We start from the raw sequence: 21,232 nt of genomic DNA, 5'->3' as shown, positions 1-21,232 counted from the left end.
ACTCTGGTGCAACAGTCGGTCCCCCATGGCTGCCGAGAGGTGCCTCAGGAGGAGGAGAAGGAAGACTTGATGGTGGAAGAAAGGGAAGAGTGGTGGTGGTGGTGCTGAAGGATGAGGTTGAGGACTTCCTGGGTGTGGAGGCGGGTGATGAGATGGACTGCCTGGTGGAGACAGTGGCCGAGGATGAGGATAACGTGCTCAGTGGTAAGTACCTGCATGGCCTGGGGCAGAAGGCGAGGCTGTCCCTGGTGGATGTGCTGGAGGCCCCTCGGGGCTTCTGGGGTAGCTTCACTGGCACCAGGGCAGCCACCTTTGAGGAGACGGTGCAGCTGGGTGCCTGGCGCATGGCTGGCATTGGCCCTCTTCCCCACATACTGGACCACAACCCCCAGGAGAGACACCCACAACAGAGTCACTCAACAGAGGACCATCCCACCTCCTACTCCTGCACCATCACCTCTCTCACCCCCACCAAAGTGTCCTGCACAGCAGCCGGCCTGTCCGCAGGCTCCTACAGACCCATGGTGACCATGGCTGGGGCTAGGGCAGTTATGGGCAACAAGGTGACCTCCACTACCCTGCCCATGGCCTCTGCCCTAACACCTCAGTCCGGCAGCATCAACGGAGGTGCGGTGCTGGTGGGGAACAGCTCGGGGTTCATTCCCGGGTACATGATGGTGGTGGTTGGTGGTGCTGAGTGCCCCATGCTGCAGGAGAGTGCCAACACCATCTCCTGCCGCCTGCCACCTGGCATTGAGGGGGAGGCAGCGGTGGTGGTCAGTGTGGCCTGCAGTGAGAATGTGATGGCTGCCAAAGCATTCACCTACGCTGCAGCCGTCACCCCCATGCTTCTCTCTGTCACGTGAGTCTTGATGCCATGCACCCCACTTCACCACACACACACACACACACACACACACACACACACACACACACACACACACACACACACACACACACACACACACACACACACACACACACACACACATCTTCTGTATCACTGGTGTTTTGTTTATAATAATAATAATAATAATAATAATAATAATAATAATAATAGTAATAATAATGATGCTACTACTACTACAACTGATAATAATAATAATAATAATAATAATAATAATAATAATGATAATAATAATAATAATAATAATAATAATAATATAATATAATAATAATAATAATGATGATAATGATGATGATGATAATGATGATGATGATAATAATAATAATAATAACAGTAATGCATTATTAATATTATCATTATTAAATATGTTCACTAATTTCAATGAGAACAAATATTTATCATCATGTTCAAAGTGATTGTGTTGGCCAGCACCCCCACCACCTCATTTACCCAGTGACCTCAGATCTTGATGTTGCAGGTGGCGCAGGATCACTCCTGAGCTGGGTCTTTGTGTTGGCAAAGACAATTCAGTCTTCACTAGGTGAATTGCCACACTCTTGAATCTTCTGAATTTTCCACCATCTGGCTTCAACCACAGAGTCATTCAAACTAAATTTATCTGTGCTGTATACCTCTCATCTAACTTCTCTGAGTATAAGAAATTCTTTGACTAACTTCCAAAGTGGAGCACATTCTGACTCTCTTCCCTTTTGCAGAGATCTCCATTCTTGGAGACTTCAATGTTCACCACCAGCTTTGGCTTTCCTCTCCTTTCACTGACCATCCTGGTGAACTAGCCTTCAACTTTACCATTCTCCACGACCTAGAGCAACATCCTACTTGTATTCCTGACTGTCTTGGAGATATGCCCAACATTCTTGACCTTTTCCTGACTTCTAATCCATCTGCTTATGCTGTTACCCTATCTTTTCTGTTGGGCTCCTCTGATCACAATCTCACTTCTGTATCTCATCCTATTGCTCCAATCCCTCCTCAGGATCCCCCTAAGCAGAGGTGCCTCTGACATTTTGCTTCTGCTAGTTAGGGGGCCTGAGGAGGTGTTTTGATGATTTTCCTTGGAATGACTACTGCTTCCATGTCACAGACTGTCTCTGTGTGCTGAGTACATAACAGAGGTGATAGTATCTGGCATGAAAGCGTACATTCCTCTCTCTTTTTCTCGACCTAAACCTTCCAAACCTTGGTTTAACACAGCCTGTTCTTGTGCTATACATGATAGAGAGATGGGTAACAAAAGGTACTTGAGCCTTCCATCACCAGAATCTCATGCACTTTATATTTCTGCCTGGAACCATGCAAAGTCTTTTCTCCAACAAGCCAAAAACTCCTTCTTAAATAGAAAGTGTCAAAATTTTTCAAGATCTAACTCCCCTCATGACTTCTGGCACCTAACCAAACACATCTCCTATAACTTTGCTTCTTCATCTTTCTCTCTTTTATTTCAACCAGATGGCACCACTCTGATCTCATCTATTTCTAAAGCTGAACTATTTCCTCAAACCTTTGCTAAAAACTCTACCTTGAATGATTCAGTGCCTGTTCCTCCCTCTCCTCCACCTTCTGACTACTTTGTGTTACCTATTAAAATTCTTCACAACGATGTTTTCCATGCCTTCACTGGCCTAAACCCTCAGAAGGCTTATGGACCTGATGGGGTCCCTCCTATTGTTCTCTGAAACCGTGCCTCCGTGCTTGCACCTTGACTAGTCAAACTCTTTCAACTCCATCTGTCAACATCTACCTCTCCTTCTTGCTGGAAGTTTGCCTACATTCAGCATGTTCCTAAAAAGGGTGACCGTTCTAATCCCTCAAACTACCATCCTATTGCTTTAATTTCCTGCCTATCTAAAATTTTTTAATCTTTCCTCAACAGGAAGATTCTTAAACATCTTTCACTTCACAACTTTCTATCTGATCGCCAGTATGGGTTCTGTCAAGGCTGCTCTACTTCTTCTGGCTTTTCTTACTGAGTCTTGGTCATCTCTTTTAGAGATTTTAGAGAAACTTTTGCTGTTGCCTTAGACATATCAAAAGCTTTTGATAGAGTCTGACACAAAGCTTTGATTTCCAAACTGCCCTCCTACGGCTTCTATCCTTTTCTCAGCAACTTCATCTTAAGTTTCCTTCCTGACCGTTCTGTTGCTGCTGTGGTAGATGGTCACTGTTCTTCTAAATCTATTAACAGTGGTGTTCCTCAGGGTTCTGTCCTATCACATATTCTCTTCCTATTATTCATCAATGATCTTCTAAACCAAACTTCTCGTCCTATTCACTCGTATGATGATGATACCACCCTGCACTTTTACACGTCTTTTCATAGATTTCCACCCTTCAGGAAGTAAACAGGTCACAAAAGGAAACCAGAACACCTGTCGTCTGATTTCTCTGAAATTTCTGATTGTGACAGAGCAAACTTAGTATTGTTCAATGCCTCAAAAACTCAATTCTTCCATCTACCAACTCAACACAACCTTCCAGACAAATATCCCATCTTCGTCAATGGCACATAACTGTTCCCCTCTCCTACATTGAACATCCTCGGTCTGTCCTTTTCTTATAATCTAGACTGGAATCTTCACATCTCATCCCTAGCTAAAACAGCCTCTATGAAGTTAGGCGTTCTGAGACATCGCCAGTTTTTCTCACCCTTCCAGCTGCTCTGTACAGAGGCCCTATCCATCCATGTATGGATTATACCTTTCTATGGATTATGCTCTTCTAGACAGGGTTGAATCAAAAGCTTTTTGTCTCATCAACTCCTCAATAACTGACTGTCTTCAGCCTCTTACTCACTGCTGCAATGTTGCATCTCTTGCTATCTTCTATCACCATTTTCATGCTAACTGTTCTTCTCATCTTGCTAGCTGCATGCCTCCCCTCCTACTGCAGCCTTGCTGCACAAGACCTTCTTTTTCTCACTCCTACTCTGTCCACCTCTCTAATGCAAGAGTTAACCAGTAATCTTATCATTCATCCCTGTCTCTGGTAAACTCTGGAACTCCCTACCTGCTTCTGTATTTCCACCTTCCTGTGACTTGAACTCCTTCAAGAGGGAAGTTTCAACACACTTATCCTTCAATTTTTGATCACCGCTTTGGACCCTGTTTGGGGACTTGCATCTCGGTGGGTTTTTTTTTTAAATTGGGTTTTTGTTGCCATTGGCCCGTGTCCCTCTTACATGAAAAAGTTCAACAAAGGACTGTTGTTAAGACACTGCACGTGAGGTGGCCCCCAGTTTGGAAGTATTGTAAATGAATGTTGCGATGAAATAGAATGGGTCTTTGAGACAACAACAAATAAGATGAATGATGATAGTAATAATAATGACAGTGATACTAATACTACTAATATTGATAGTAATAATACTACCTAATAATTATAGTGACAATAATAATAACAATGACAACATAATGTTAGTGCTCACTTTGTTCATTATCTAGCTTGTAGGAATTTTGGGTCAGCAGTCTTCACTTACCTCAAGACTCACAGGTCAACCAAGTGTTCCACCATGGAGGGCATGTCACTCACACCAGTTCTTCAGAATTGTTGTGCTTTAACACAGTCTGTGATGTAGTGGCAAGAAGTGTGTTTGTTGTTCTCAATACACAGCCTGCACTCACTGCTTTCACACATCAGAGCTTGCTGTTGGCCCAAATGAAATTATAGGGGCATAGGATGGGATTATCCCTTAATGAAGCCAACAGGTTGATAATGTCATAATTAATGTAGCCAAGGCCAGAGGCAGAGCCAGAGCCAGCCATTCCAGTTCATCAGCGTGGAGCAGAGCAGCCAGCCTGCCAACCTTCCACAATAGTGTCTGGGCACTAAGCAGAACTGAGTGTGGCCCTTCAGGTGGCCTGATTCCTGTATGAGTAACTTTTTTGTGGGGCCAGCCTGTTCAGGCCACTGGACAGGCCAGCCAGAGCATGCATGCTGGCCTCAAGGCTTAGTTTGGAGGGAGTCTAACGAAAAAAAAAAAAAAGCAACTTTGGAGTGGTAGAATCGCGACACCTTGACCACATATGTAACACAAACTACTTTTGATAAACAAGCATAATCCCTGACTCTCATAGGACTCTGTGGGCTCTCTTCTCTCTCCTCCTCTTGCCTCCTTAAAACTTCATTTCTTCTATAAATAATGTCCACAATGTCAAGTACAGGGTCATCAGTGAGCTCTTATGCTAAGAAGAGTGCTGTGGGCGGCCATTTTTGCTGCTTCCTGCTGATGGACTGCCCCAAACGAACGGGGGTGCAGGGTTAGAGAGAAACTTCCCGTATAATGCACCCCTGGTCTCCTGTCCCCACCCCACCCCTCTTCCCTCCCAACCTCACACTACCCCCTTACTCTCCTGTCAGGCCCTCTACTGATTTGGTGAGCAGCACCACCCTCACACTGGATGGCACTGGCTTCACTCTGTCCGGGGGCACCCCTGAGGTCACCGTGGGGGGCAAAAGGTGTGGCCTGGTCTCCCCTGCTTCCCCCACCTCCCTCCAGTGCATCGTGAGTCAGGGGGATTGAGGGGAAGTGCTGCAGGGAAGAGACTGATGAGTGCCATGAGGGAGTGTGAGGCAGCTTGGGGGGGAAAGTGAGAGGGAACTGAGTAATAATAATAGTAGAGGAAATAGATGTAGTTCTGTAAATGAGTGAGTGACAGGAAAAGTAACATTACTGAATGAGACAATGAATTAAGCAATGATAGATTTGGGTTAGGAAAAGTTTTTTGAATTAGGAAGAATGTTTAATGCTCTTTTTTCTTTCTTTCCCTGGTGGTGGTGGTGGTGGTGGTGGTGGTGGTGGTGGTGGTGGTGGAGACAGGTCCCAGCACTTGGAGGAGGGAAACATGAGGTGGTTGTGAGGGATGCAGTGTATGGAGACTCCAACAACTTGTCCATCTCCCTCATCTTCTCTCTCACCTCACTCACTCCCTCCTCAGGTGTGTGTGTGTGTGTGTGTGTGTGTGTGTGTGTGTGTGTGTGTGTGTGTGTGTGTGTGTGTTTTGTACCTCTCTTTGCCTGCCTGTCTGTCTGTATCTATCTATCTGCTTCTCTCTCTCTCTCTCTCTCTCTCTCTCTCTCTCTCTCTCTCTCTCTCTCTCTCTCTCTCTCTCTCTCTCTCTCTCTCTCTCTCTCTCTCTCTCTCTCTCTCTCTCTCTCTCTGCATGTCTGCCTCTGCCTGTCTGTCTGTCTCTACTTATATGTCTCTGCCGTCTTGTCTATCTTTCTGTCTGTTCCTGATTATACTGTATCCTTCTGCCTGTCTCTGTCTGTCCATCTGTCGCAACCTGTTTGTCTGTCTCTGTGTTTGTGTGTCTGTGTGTCTGTCTCATCCCCCTGACTCTGACTGACCTTACACAGGGAGCTTTGGGGGTGCTAGGATCATGCTGGCAGGTCAGGGCTTTGACCCGGATGGCGGCTCCTTGGTGACCTTGTGTGACCTGCCCTGTGACCTTGTGAGCAGCGACAGCACCACAGCCATAACCTGTGTGGCACCAGCCCTGCCCCACAGTGAGTAGTGGTGGTGGTGGTAGTGGTAGTAGTGTCATTATTACTGTTATTCATGATAATAGCAGTATTATTATCATTAGTAGTATTATGATAATTAATTCATTGATAATGATAATAATGACAATATAACTAATCCTTCCTTTATTTGTCTCTGTGTGTGTGTGTGTGTGTGTGTGTGTGTGTGTGTGTGTGTGTGTGTGTGTGTGATGGTCAGTAAATTATCTCTATCAATAAATTATCTATCTGTACCTATTTACCTATCTATTAATCTATTTACCTACCTACCTATCTATCTATCTATCTATCTACAGTATGTCTACCTGTTTGTCTACCTACCTACCTATCTATCTATCAATCAGTCTGTCTGTATAACTGAATCTGTTAACTAAACCTTCCTTTTATTTGTCTATGTGTGTGTGTGTGTGTGTGTGTGTGTGTGTGTGTGTGTGTGTGTGTGTGTGTGATGATCAATAAACTATCAATCTGCTTTTCTATCTGTCAGTTAACTATCAATCTGTTCATCCATCTGTCAATAAACTATAAATCTATCAATTTATTTATCTATCTCTATCTATCTATCTGTCAATTAATCAATTAATTTATCTATCCATCCATCCATCAATTTATCCATCCCTCAATCCAACCATCCATCCATCTATCCATCTACATGTACCAGGTGAGGCGGATGTGACATGTGATGTGGTGGTGAGCAGCCCGAATGGTTTGTCTGCCAGTCTGCTGGGTGGCTTCACTTACCAACTGGCTCTCACACTCTCCCTCACTGGCCTGGAGCCCCAGCGAGGCGGCACTGCTGGCGGCACCTCCCTCACCCTCACTGGCACTGGCTTTGGGTAAGTACCACAGTGCCTGGTGTCTGTGTGACTTCTGGGTGTCTGTGCTTCTCTGCCTGCCTGTCTGTCTGTCTGTATGCATGCTGTATTTTCTGCCATATAACCTTGCTTAACCTGATCACTGCCCCCTCAGGTCAAGCAGTATTGCAGTGACCTGACCTAACCTTGCCTAACCTTAAGACAAGTGACAACATAGTGACCTGACTTAACCTTGTCTAACCCAGCCACTACCTCCTCAGGTCAAACGGCAACATAATGATCTGACTTGACCTTGCCTAACTTAGACCTTATCCTCCCTAGGTTGAGCGGCAATAAGGTGACCATTGGTGGGTCAGAGTGCAAGGTGACCCAAGAGGGTCCGACCAGCATCACCTGCATCACTGAGGCTCACCAAGGGTCGGGTCAATTCCAGGTCAAGGTCACTGCCCCTGGGAAAGGCTTGGCAGCAGCTGTGAGTGTTTATGTGTTCTTTTGTTTGGTGAAAGTGTTTTGCTCTTTTTCCTTCTGTTTTCTTGCTTAATTTGATGTCTTTTATTAATTTTTGTGTTTATAATTTCTTCATCTCCTGTTTCATCCTTTTAGCCTCATTTTCTCCTTTCCTTTCTTAACTTACCTTCCTTTTTCTATCCCTCTATCCCCTCTGACCCCTTCACCCCTCACCTTTCCTCCCTCACCCCTCATCATTGATCCCTCACCTCTAAAATTCACCACTCAGCACCCTCATCTCATTCTCCTCCTTCACCCACCTCACCCCCTCGCCCCTCACCTCTCACCCCTCATCTCCACAGCAGAACAATAGTGGAATCTTTTCCTACATCGACCTCTGGAGTTCACCATTCACTTGGGGCAGCGAACCGCCACCATCACAGGGGCAGCTGGTGGTGGTGACTCAGGGCAAGACACTGCTGCTGGACCAGTGCTGAAGATGCTGCTGATCCAGGGCGGCCACGTGGTGTTTGATGTGGAGACTGTGGAGGAGCTGGTGTTGTGGGCAGAGTATATTTTGATCGTTGGTGGTGGCTCTCTCAGTATTGGGTCGGAGGATCAGCCTTTCCCTGGTGAGGCCGTCATTGAACTGCACAGCAACACACACTCCACCGAGCTGCCCTTGTATGGTGCCAAGGTGAGAGGCTGAGGGAGAGTGTGGGGGTGCCAAGGGGAGAAGGAGAGAGAGAGGATGCCAAGGTGAGAGGCAAAGGGAGAGAGAAGGATTTAACCAGGATTCTATGCCTTTCATGGATTCTGGTGGAGGCTGGTCTGGTTATCAAGATGCATCCATGATTGTAGTGGTGAGGAGGATGAGTCTGTCTATCTGTCTGTCTGTGTGTCTGCTTGTTTTTCAAGGAATCTAGGCTTTCATTCTGTTGGTTTGTATTGTTGTGATCTGTCTGTATGTTTTGTCTGACAGATAGATCACAACAATATAAACCAGCAGAATATAAGACTAGATTCTTTGACAGACAGACAGACACAGACAGACCACAACAATACAAACCAGCAGAGTATAAGACTAGATTCCTTGACAGACAGACAGACAGACAGACCACAACGATACAAACCATCAAAATGAAAGACTAGACTCCATCCCACTGTGCAGAGAGAGAGAGAGAGAGAGAGAGAGAGAGAGAGAGAGAGAGAGAGAGAGAGAGAGAGAGAGAGAGAGAGAGAGAGAGACAACAATAAAAATAACAACATAAAAGACTGGATTTCTTCCACATAACCTAACCCAAACCCCTTTACCACCTACCCTGACCCATCCCACAGGTATTGGCGGTGCGTGATGGGACGCTGGACCTTCATGGCCGTCACGTCCCCATCACCTGGACCCACCTGGCACACACGGCCTCCCTTGGGGACACCAACCTCACCCTGTCCCTGCCCGTCGCCTTGAGGCAGGGTGACCAGGTTGTTATTGCCACCACAGAGAACAGGTAAAGGAACATTCATGTGCAAATCTCTCTCTCTCTCTCTCTCTCTCTCTCTCTCTCTCTCTCCTCTCTCTCTCTCTCTCTCTCTCCTCTCTCTCTCTCTCCTCTCTCTCTCTCTCCTCTCTCTCTCTCTCTCTCCTCTCTCTCTCTTCTCTCTCTCTCTCTCTCTCTCTCCTCTCTCTCTCTCTCTCTCTCTCTCTCCACCCGTAGAGATGCAGTAGATAAAAAATATCTCTCTACTTCTCTCATAACCATCCTCTCTCCTTCCCTCCCTCTCTCCCTCCTTTCTCTCTAACCCACCAATCCCATCTCTGGCCTAACTACCTCTCTCTCTCTCTCTCTCTCTCTCTCTCTCTCTCTCTCTCTCTCTCTCTCTCTCTCTCTCTCTCTCTCTCTCTCTCTCTCTCTCTCTCTCTCTCTCTCTCTCTCTCTCTCTCTCTCTCTCTCTCTCTCTCTCTCTCTCTCTCTCTCTCTCTCTCTCTCTCTCTCTCTCTCTCTCTCTCTCTCTCTCTCACTACCCCATTCATCTCCCAAACCACCCCCTCTCTCCCTGTCCCTCTCACCCCCCTTCATCCCTCCACAGGTTCTACATGAAGGAGAACGAGGTGAGGACCATCGCATCAGTCTCTGAGGATGGCCTGGAGGTCACACTGACAGAGGCACTGGAGCACACCCACCTCTCCGTCACCCAGACTCTTGGGGGACACACAGTGGAGACACGTGCAGAGGTGGGACTCCTCACCCACAATGTCAAGATCCAGGGAAATGTTGGCACCGACTTCAGTGCGGCTATTGAGGGCTGTGACACTGCTTTTAGGCCTGGTGAGTTTGGTGTTGTGGTGTTGTTCTGTGCTGTATATAGGTTATGAAAGGCTGTGAGGAGGAGGAATAGTGTGTAGGTCTGAGTTCATTGACTTCTGCTGAGTGACTTATTGCTGTTCTGTTGCAGATTCTGAAGGTGTGTTGTGTGTGGGCCGCAAGGAGTAGTAGTAGTAGTAGTAGTAGTGTGTAGGTGTGAGTTCATTCAGTTCTGGTGAGTTTGGTGACTTACTGCCATTCTGGTGCAGGTTCTCAAGGTGTATAGTAGTGGTTGTGAATAGTAGCAGTGGTGTGTGATGGTGCAGATCTGAATTTTAAAGGATTCACCACTCTTAAGTCACAATACTTTCCCTCAGAATCTGTTAATGGTGTAGAATCTTGTTCATTTATGATTACAGTTATGAAAGAACTCTTGAAAGCCACAATACTTTCCACCAAAATCTATTAACAGTATATAATCTTTGTTAACCTCATTACAATCAGGAAAACATCCTTGAAAACCACAACAGTTTCCACCACACTCAGTTAATGGCATAGAATCCTTGTTAGATTGTGAAAATATCCTTGAAAACAACAATAGTTTTCCCCAGATCTAATAAAGGCATAGAATCCTTGCTAACCTTTCACTACTATAATGAAAACATCCTGGAAAATCCCAGTGACTTTCACCAGGACCTGGTAGAAGTGGCTGAGATAAGATGCAGAAACACGAGAATACATCTCTCTTTTTCTTTCTCTCAGTGCATTCTTCTCTCTCTGTTCACTGCCACACACCAACATGTCTCTCTTCTCTTTACCATCCCAGACCAGCACGCCACCCAGTCAAGTTTCAATGGTCGACATGGAGACGAGATTGGCGGTGACCAATTTGGCGCCACCGTGATACTGTCTGGAAAATTCCCTGACCTGGAATTGGTGATGGGACGCATTGAGTACGTGGAGGTGACCAAGACTGGTCAGGTGAGGCTGTGAGAGGCTGGGTCCTGCTGGGCCAATCTGGGTCAGGTCATGTGTGTTGTGGCAGTGGTAATGGTAGTAGTAGTAGTAGTAGTAGTAGTAGTAGTAGTAGTAGTAGTAGTAGTAGTAGTAGTAGTAATGTCACATGTAGTAATTTGAGCAATATGTGTTGTACTTCCACTTGAGAGAGACACATTAGTATCACCTCCACATCCACCCTAATTCATTCACACATCAAAATATCCCTCCACCTCCACTTCAAACAGGCACAGTAACATCACCTCCACTTCAGGCAAGCACAATAACACACCACATCCATTGTAATCCACACACATACACACTTGCCAAATTTCCACCCAGGCATTCCAACTTGGGTGGTACCCACTCCACTTCCACCTGGCTGGGGACATGGGTGGTTCGTACATCCGCGGGTGCTCCATCCACCACACCTACAACCGCGCAGTGACAATGCACTCAACAAACAACCTGCTGGTGGAGCATAATGTGGCGTACAACAACATGGGTCACGCTATCTTCACAGAGGATGGGGTGGAGCAGAACAGTGTGGTGCAGTACAACCTTGCAGTCTACACAGGACCTCCTCTTCCCTTCTTAATGTGGATGTGACACGCTCCTCATTCTGGGTGGGTGTGTGTATGTGATTATCTAGTTGTATTTAACAAGTTGTACTGCACAGGATCCAAGCAAGCTCTTTTGTCCTGTTTCCATATCTATGTTTGCACGATTTCTCTTTAATTATGTGTACAATGCTCTGCTTCAACCACATCTTTTGTGTGTGTATGTGTGTGTGTGTGTGTGTGTGTGTGTGTGTGTGTGTGTGTGTGTGCACATGTGTGCGTGTATAGGGGAAGGAAGCAGGGAGGGAAAAGGTGGGAGGAGGGAGAACAAGTAAGGGATGTCTTCTACTTTCTCTCACCCCTATTCTATCCACCTCTCTAATGCAAGAATTAACCAGTATTCTCAATCATTCATCCCTTTATCTCGTAAACTCTGGAACTCACTGCCTGCTTCTGTATTTCTTCAGTCCAATAACTTGAACTCCTTCAAGAGGGAGGCTTCAAGTTTTGGATGATCCATTGGCCTCTTTCCTTTAGGGACTGACACCTCAGTGGGTATATTTCTTCCTTTTGTTGCCCTTGACCAGTGCTCCTCTTTCAGTAAAAATCAATTAGATGGAAGAATGTGTGAGAGAGAGAGAGAGAGAGAGAGAGAGAGAGAGAGAGAGAGAGAGAGAGAGAGAGAGAGAGAGAGAATCTTCCACACACTCAAAACTCTCAAAGTCTCCACAAGCCACTCTGAGAACCACCTCCCACTCCAGTCACACACTCATAACTCCTGCAATTTTCCACAAACCGCTTACTCACTGATCCACTGTTTCGCTCATCCATCAGGTGGTGAACCCAAACAACATTTTCCGTCACAATGCAGCTGCCAGTGGAACACACTTTGGTTACTGGTACAGGCTGGACCACCACCCCTCGGGCCCATCCACCACCAACATCTACTGCCAGAACACTGAAAAGATGGGACTCTTCTTCAATAACACTGCACATTCCATGGGAAGGTGTGTGTGTGTGTGTGTTTGTGATTGTGTGTTGGCTGGGTAGGAGAGAGAGAGAGAGAGAGAGAGAGAGAGAGAGAGAGAGAGAGAGAGAGAGAGAGAGAGAGAGAGAGAGAGAGAGAGAGAGAGAGAGAGAGAGAGAGAGAGTGGGTGTGTGTGTGTGTGTGTGTGTGTGTGTGTGTGTGTGTGTGTGTGTGTGTTGGGTGAGAGAGAGAGAGAGAGAGAGAGAGAGAGAGAGAGAGAGAGAGAGAGAGAGAGAGAGAGAGAGAGAGAGAGAGAGAGAGAGAGAGAGGATGTGTGTATGTGTGCATGAGTGTTATGGTTATGCTGTGTGTTCTGTGCTGGCTTGAAGTTTACATGATGGGTGGAATAGAGAGAGAGAGAGAGAGAGAGAGAGAGAGAGAGAGAGAGAGAGAGAGAGAGAGAGAGAGAGAGAGAGGATCATAGTACAGAAGGATAAAAGTTAATCTGTTTTCTGGCTATCCATCTGGGACATTGGGACATTTGATGACAACACTGGCCTCTGTTCCAGGTATGGTCTGTGGGTGTTCTCCAATCAAGGATATCACCCAAAGTCCAACATCTGTGGAGGCAGGGATGTGGTAAGTCTGTGTCACGCATCACTAAATACGTATCCATTCATGTGTATGTGATCTGTGTGTGTGTGTAATGATGGGCAATACTGCTACACTCTGTCATTAGGTGTGTCTTAGTAATTCAGGACACAGGAACATGATAACACTGTAACTGACCAAAGCTCTCACTCACTGATCAGTCAGCAAATTCCCATCTTGTCTTGAAATGTGCAGCAGACTGATGTATTTCCGTCAAAACCCATACAGTTTAAATTATGGTTCTGGTAGAAATACAGAAGTTTGCTAACATTTCAAAGTCATATAGAAATTCATAGACCAGTCAGTGATTTAGTACATGAGTCAGTGGCAGTGCTACCATGCTCCTGTACCCTAATTACCTTGCCTAATTACTGATACACTTGATGAAACAGAGCTTACTATTATGAACTATGCTCCTGTAGCCTCACCTGCCTAATTACTGATACACTTGATGAAACAGAGCTTACTATTATGAACTATGCTCCTGTAGCCTCACCTGCCTAATTACTGATACACTTGATGAAACAGAGCTTACTATTATGAACTGTGCTCCTGTAGCCTCACCTGCCTAATTACTGATACACTTGATGAAACAGAGCTTACTATTACAAAATATTACGATCCCACACAGGATAGTCCAGGCAAAGCACCACACACACACACACACACACACACACACACACACACACACACACACACACACACACACACACACACACACACACACACACACACACACACACACTGCTGTGTGACTGTGAACTTATCATTAAACCCAGCTGTGACCTCACTGAACGTTTCCCTTTGTGTCTCACAACACAAGGGGGCAGTCACAGCCTGCCCTCTAAAGACAACTCTCTTCCTCCACACAAAACTACAAGCACCTAATAACACACACACCCTTCACTCAAAAATTTTTAAATCATCATGGCGACTCCTACACCAGCCTTGGAGTCCCCATATGGGGAGGGGACCATAAATGTCCCCAGGTCGGACTGCCTTTCTGTTGACGACCCTAAGTGTCTTGACACCCCCCTCAACTTTTTCTTCATTAACTTCTGCAACATTCGCGGTCTAAGATCTAATTTTCAATCTGTAGAACACCACCTCTCCTCTTCTAAACCTCATCTTCTTTTCCTCACTGAAACTCAGGTGTCTGAGGCAACTGACAGTAGCCCCTTTTCTGTTCCCTCCTACTTTCTCTATCCTCATTTTCGATCCAAAGCTGGATGCTGCGTTTATGTGCGCAATGACTTAACCTGCTCTCGTGCCCATGCTCTTGAATCTTCCGAGTTTTCCACCATCTGGCTACGACTACAGAGTCACTCTCATACTAAATTTATCTGTGCTGTATACCTCTCACCTAACTCCTCTGACTATAAAAAATTCTTTGACTACTTAACTTCCAAAGTGGAGCACATTCTGACCCTCTTCCCTTTTGCAGAGATCTCCATTCTTGGAGACTTCAATGTTCACCACCAGCTTTGGCTTTCCTCTCCCTTCACAGACCATCCTGGTGAACTAGCCTACAACTTTGCTATCCTCCATGACCTAGAGAAATTGGTGCAACACCCTACTCGTATTCCTGACCGTCTTGGAGATACGCCCAACATTCTTGACCTTTTCCTGACCTCTAATCCTTCTGCTTATGCTGTCACCCTTTCTTCTCCGTTGGGCTCCTCTGATCACAATCTCATATCTTTATCTTGTCCTATCACTCCAATCCCTCCTCAGGATCCCCCTAAGCGAAGGTGCCTCTGGCGTTTTGCCTCTGCTAGTTGGGGGGACCTGAGGAGGTATTTTGCTGATTTTCCTTGGAATGACTACTGCTTCCGTGTCAGAGACCCGTCTTTGTGTGCTGAGCGCATAACAGAGGTGATAGTGTCTGGCATGGAGGCGTACATTCCTCACTCTTTTTCTCGTCCTAAACCTTCTAAACCTTGGTTTAACACAGCTTGTTCTCGTGCTATACATGATAGAGAGGTGGCCCACAAAAGGTACTTAAGCCTTCCATCACCAGAATCTCATGCACTTTATATTTCTGTCCGGAACCATGCCAAGTCTGTTCTCCAACTAGCCAAAAACTCCTTCATTAACAGAAAATGTCAAAACCTTTCAAAATCTAACTCCCCTCGTGATTTCTGGCATCTAGCCAAAAATATCTCCAATAACTTTGCTTCTTCTTTTTTCCCTCCTCTACTTCAACCAGATGGCACCACTGCTATCACATCTATTTCTAAAGCTGAACTCTTTGCTCAAACCTTTGCTAAAAACTCTACCTTGGACGATTCTGGGCTTGTTCCTCCCTCTCCTCCACCCTCTGACTACTTCATGCCATCTATTAAAATTCTTCGCAATGATGTTTTCCATGCCCTCGCTGGCCTAAACCCTCGGAAGGCTTATGGACCTGATGGGGTCCCTCCTATTGTTCTCCGAAACTGTGCCTCCGTGCTTGCACCTTGCCTAGTCAAACTCTTTCAGCTCTGTCTGTCAACATCTACCTTTCCTTCTTGCTGGAAGTTTGCCTACATTCAACCTGTTCCTAAAAAGGATGACCGTTCTAATCCCTCAAACCACCGTCCTATTGCTCTAATTTCCTGCCTATCTAAAGTTTTTGAATCAATCCTCAACAGGAAGATTCTTAAACGTCTATCACTTCACAACCTTCTATCTGATCGCCAGTATGGGTTCCGTCAAGGCTGCTCTACTGGTGATCTTCTGGCTTTCCTTACTGAGTCTTGGTCATCCTCTTTTAGAGATTTTGGTGAAACTTTTGCTGTTGCCTTGGACATATCAAAAGCTTTTGATAGAGTCTGGCACAAAGCTTTGATTTCCAAACTACCCTCCTACGGTTTCTATCCTTCTCTCTGTCACTTCATCTCAAGTTTCCTTTTTGACCATTCTATTGCTGCTGTGGTAGACGGTCACTGTTCTTCTAAATCTATTAACAGTGGTGTTCCTCAGGGTTCTGTCCTGTCACCCACTCTCTTCTTATTATTCATTAATGATCTTCTAAACCACCCTGCACTTTTCCACGTCTTTTCATAGACGTCCAACCCTTCAGGAGGTAAACATATCACGCAGGGAAGCCACAGAACACCTGACTTCTGATCTTTCTAAAATTTCTGATTGGGGCAGAGCAAACTTGGTATTGTTCAATGCCTCAAAAACTCAATTCCTCCATCTATCAACTCGACACAACCTTCCAGACAACTATCCCCTCTTCTTCAATGACACTCAACTGTCCCCCTCTTCTACACTGAACATCCTCGGTCTGTCCTTTACTTATAATCTGAACTGGAAACTTCACATCTCATCTTTAGCTAAAACAGCTTCTATGAAGTTAGGTGTTCTGAGACGTCTCCGCCAGTTTTTCTCACCCCCCCAGCTGCTAACTCTGTACAAGGGCCTTATCCGTCCATGTATGGAGTATGCTTCACATGTCTGGGGGGGTTCCACTCATACTGCTCTTCTAGACAGGGTGGAATCAAAAGCTTTTCGTCTCATCAACTCCTCTCCTCTAACTGACTGTCTTCAGCCTCTCTCTCACCGCCGCAATGTTGCATATCTAGCTGTCTTTTACCGCTATTTTCATGCTAACTGCTCTTCTGATCTTGCTAACTGCATACCTCCCCTCCTTCCGCGGCCTCGCTGCACAAGACTTTCTTCTTTCTCTCACCCTTATTCTGTCCACCTCTCTAACGCAAGAGTTAACCAGTATTCTCAATCATTCATCTCTTTCTCTGGTAAACTCTGGAACTCCCTGCCTGCTTCTGTATTTCCACCTTCCTATGACTTGAATTCCTTCAAGAGGGAGGTTTCAAGACACTTATCCACCAATTTTTGACCACTGCTTTGACCCTTTTATGGGACTGGCATTTCAGTGGGCATTTTTTTTATTAGATTTTTGTTGTTCTTGGCCAGTGTCCTTCCTACATAAAAAAAAAAAAAACACAAACACGCACACACACACACACACACACACACACACACACACACACACACACACACACACACACACACACACACACACACACACGCACGCGCGCACACACACACACACACTCACTCACACACGTAGCCCCATCAACCCCTCACTGGAAAGGAACAGTCTTGTGGCTTAGTGAACTGTTACCAAGAAATAAAAATCCCAGTAGTAAGGACAATAAAAAAAATAAATAAATAAAATAAATAAATAAAAATCTTCCACTTTTGGATGAGCCTTTTGACCATTCTTTTGAGCCTGCACTTCAGTGGCCTTTTTTCACCTGTTGCCCTTAGCCAGTGTCCACTTACACACACACAAAAAAAAATAAAAGAAAAGAAAAAGAAAAAAAAATTCCTGCAGGGGGCCAAGTGGGAAAGCTTCACCGCGTGGCACTGTGAGCGGGGTGCCGAGGCAGTATCTGGCACTAAGCTGCAGTTCCACAACTTTGTGATGCTTGATAACCAACAGGCTGGCATGGAGATGGTGTCTGTGAAGGGAGGGTTCGGACAGGATGACAGCCCTGGTGAGTCACTGGGTGGTGATGGGGTGAAGGGGGATGGTGACTGGGAGGAGTGAGAGGTATAGGGAGTCCTCAGTTTACAATGATCTCGACTTCTGCCTCTTGGTAGTTAAACTGGCAGTGCTTGTCCCTGTACATTCCCCTTTGTCCTTTTTACTGATTTATTTATTTTTTATTTATTTATTTATTTTTTTTACTGTATGTCCTAATGTGTTTCTTTTACAGGTACAGTAGTTATGTTTTTATAAACTAGAATATGACTTTACTATAACATTAGCATAGGTGAGTGACATAATGTAGGTACCAGTTCAAACCTATGCTGAAAATCGGTTTATAGGAATGGAACTCCATCATAACTCAAGGACCCCTTGAGGCCTTGTTGAGCTCCCTGACTGATGAAAAAATTATGGTTAAGAGAAGCAGAGTATGCAAGTGAATTAGTGAGAGGTAGTGAGGCCTTGTTGAGTTCCCTGACTGATGAGAAAGTTGTGGTTAAGAGAAGCAGGATATGCGAGTGAATTAGTGAGAGGTAGTGAGGCCTGGTTGAGCTCCCTGCCTGATGAGGAAATTGTGGTTAAGAAAAGCAGGATATGCAAGTGATGAGTTAAATTGCAATGTTAGTTAAGATGCTTGATTCCATTTCTTCCTTCCCTATATCTTGCACAGCTTTTGGAGGGAACATAAATAACATACCACACAGATCTTTAAATAACTGTTATAGCAAAAACAACAGCAGCAGTTAATATAAGTACACTGAATTATATAATGACATAAACTTGGGTAGGTTAGGTTATGTTCAGTTAGGTTTTCTACAGGCACCTTCTATAACAGTATCTTTAAGTACAGTAACCATTTCACACACCAGCAACTCTCTTAAGGATTTTCAAAGGTCACATGTGTGATTAATTGAACTTTCATGGGCCTCATTTTTCCATTGATGATGCTGAATTCCTGCTAAACTATCACTGGAATCATGAAAACACACTTTGAAACACTAATAGCTCTCATAAGGGCTATTTTCAAAGGCTATATGTGTTGAGTTTGAACTCTCAGGGATGTTTTTTCCCAGTGATGATGATGAATTTCTGTTAAACTATCACTGAAATAATGATGCTGTGGAAGGTTTCTACAGCATCAGTTGTGAAAAAAAGAGAAAATAAAGAAAAAACATGAAAACCTGAATAATCACCTTGAAAACAGACCTGATGAGAGAGCAGACCTTTTAGAATGCACACCAAGCTACTCTGACACAAACACCATTTTGTCTCCAGATTAAGTTTTTGTAGGATCATGAGACAATCTTTTATTCATGCTGTTTTGTGCAGGCATCTTCAATTCCCTGGTGGTGACACAAACACCATTTTGTCTCCAGATTAAGTTTTTGTAGGATCATGAGACAATCTTTTATTCACGCTGTTTTGTGCAGGCATCTTCAATTCCCTGGTGGTGTGTCACTCGGCCCTCAACTCCAGTGCCTGCACCTCAGGAACCAGTGGTATTGTGGCGCCCAAGACCCAGATCTTTAGTATCTCCAATGTCACATTTGTTAACTTTGATGAGGGTGGAAGTGCTGCGCTGTCTGGCTGTTCTCAGTGCAGGAACTACCAGGGAGGCTACAGGGCCCAGGTTAAGGGTCTGGCCTTTGAGAATTCACCCAACAAGGTAAGGAAAAACATCTCTTCTTCAGGATGACTCTCTGTACCTCCTCAGTTTTTGCCATATATGCACTTATTTTGCAATGCTTTGTTCTCCCATCAGGACAATTTTCTGAAGCCACAACCATGATTACTGAAGTTCTTATGAGTGTTTCTTCCATTACTGATGGTGAACCATTGTTAAACTAGGAGGAGGCAGTAGACACCTGCCGAAACGATAATTACTCCCAGTGAGGTCTAAAGCACTGTTCAGGGGGTGCTGTGAACTTATCATTAAACCCAGCTGTGACCTCACTGAACGTTTCCCTTTGTGTCTCACAACACAAGGGGGCAGTCACAGCCTGCCCTCTAAAGACAACTCTCTTCCTCCACACAAAACTACAAGCACCTAATAACACACACACCCTTCACTCAAAAATTTTAAAATCATGGCGACTCCTACACCAGCCTCGGAGTCCCCATCTGGGGAGGGGACCATAAATGTCCCCAGGTCGGACTGCCTTTCCGTTGACGACCCTAAGTGTCTTGACACCCCCCTCAACTTTTTCTTCATTAACTTCTGCAACATTCGCGGTCTAAGATCTAATTTTCAATCTGTAGAACACCACCTCTCCTCTTCTAAACCTCATCTTCTTTTCCTCACTGAAACTCAGGTGTTTGAGGCAACTGACAGTAGCCCCTTTTCTGTTCCCTCCTACTTTCTCTATCCTCATTTTCGATCCAAAGCTGGATGCTGCGTTTATGTGCACAATGACTTAACCTGCTCTCGTGCCCACGCTCTTGAATCTTCCGAGTTTTACACCATCTGGCTACGACTACAGAGTCATTCTCATACTAAATTTATCTGTGCTGTATACCTCTCTCCTAACTCCTCTGACTATAAGAAATTCTTTGACTACTTAACTTCCAAAGTGGAGCATATTCTGACCCTCTTCCCTTTCGCAGAGATCTCCATTCTTAGAGACTTCAATGTTCACCACCAGCTTTGGCTTTCCTCTCCCTTAACTGACCATCCTGGTGAACTAGCCTACAACTTTGCTATCCTCCATGACCTAGAGCAATTGGTGCAACACCCTACTTGTATTCCTGACCGTCTTGGAGATACGCCCAACATTCTTGACCTTTTCCTGACCTCTAATCCTTCTGCTTATGCTGTCACCCTTTCTTCTCCGTTGGGCTCCTCCGATCACAATCTCATATCTTTATCTTGTCCTATCACTCCAATCCCTCCTCAGGATCCCCCTAAGCGAAGGTGCCTCTGGCATTTTGCCTCTGCTAGTTGGGGGGACCTGAGGAGGTATTTTGCTGATTTTCCTTGGAATGACTACTGCTTCCGTGTCAGAGACCCGTCTTTGTGTGCTGAGCACATAACAGAGGTGATAGTGTCTGGCATGGAGGCGTACATTCCTCACTCTTTTTCTCGTCCTAAACCTTCTAAACCTTGGTTTAACACAGCTTGTTCTCGTGCTATACATGATAGAGAGGTGGCCCACAAAAGGTACTAAGCCTTCCATCACCAGAATCTCATGCACTTTATATTTCTGCCCGGAACCATGCCAAGTCTGTTCTCCAACTAGCCAAAAACTCCTTCATTAACAGAAAATGTCAAAACCTTTCAAGATCTAACTCCCCTCGTGATTTCTGGCATCTAGCCAAAAATATCTCCAATAACTTTGCTTCTTCTTCTTTCCCTCCTCTACTTCAACCAGATGGCACCACTGCTATCACATCTATTTCTAAAGCTGAACTCTTTGCTCAAACCTTTGCTAAAAACTCTACCTTGGACGATTCTGGGCTTGTTCCTCCCTCTCCTCCACCCTCTGACTACTTCATGCCACGTATTAAAATTCTTCGTAATGATGTTTTCCATGCCCTCGCTGGCCTA

At 45.2% G+C, this 21,232-nt stretch overlaps 1 protein-coding gene across 1 annotated transcript in view; it reads left to right on the top strand.

Moving 5' to 3' along the window:
• Nucleotides 1-21,232, top strand: part of LOC135097163 (fibrocystin-L-like) — a 36,879-nt gene that overhangs the window by 11,057 nt on the left and 4,590 nt on the right. Inside the window, exons 3-16 of the mRNA XM_063998929.1 lie at nt 16-862; nt 5,285-5,429; nt 5,745-5,862; nt 6,284-6,433; nt 7,110-7,284; nt 7,585-7,735; nt 9,049-9,215; nt 9,796-10,034; nt 10,837-10,991; nt 11,349-11,611; nt 12,472-12,573; nt 13,103-13,172; nt 17,641-17,695; nt 19,119-19,354. Of these exons, the coding sequence (XP_063854999.1) occupies nt 16-862; nt 5,285-5,429; nt 5,745-5,862; nt 6,284-6,433; nt 7,110-7,284; nt 7,585-7,735; nt 9,049-9,215; nt 9,796-10,034; nt 10,837-10,991; nt 11,349-11,611; nt 12,472-12,573; nt 13,103-13,172; nt 17,641-17,695; nt 19,119-19,354 (2,873 nt within the window). The remainder of the gene's footprint in view (nt 1-15; nt 863-5,284; nt 5,430-5,744; nt 5,863-6,283; nt 6,434-7,109; nt 7,285-7,584; nt 7,736-9,048; nt 9,216-9,795; nt 10,035-10,836; nt 10,992-11,348; nt 11,612-12,471; nt 12,574-13,102; nt 13,173-17,640; nt 17,696-19,118; nt 19,355-21,232) is intronic.

The sequence above is a fragment of the Scylla paramamosain genome, unplaced genomic scaffold (genome assembly GCF_035594125.1).
Source record: "Scylla paramamosain isolate STU-SP2022 unplaced genomic scaffold, ASM3559412v1 Contig13, whole genome shotgun sequence".
Lineage (NCBI taxonomy): Eukaryota > Metazoa > Arthropoda > Malacostraca > Decapoda > Portunidae > Scylla > Scylla paramamosain.
Note: the sequence above shows the minus strand (reverse complement) of the source record. Positions and strands in the feature narration are given on the sequence as shown.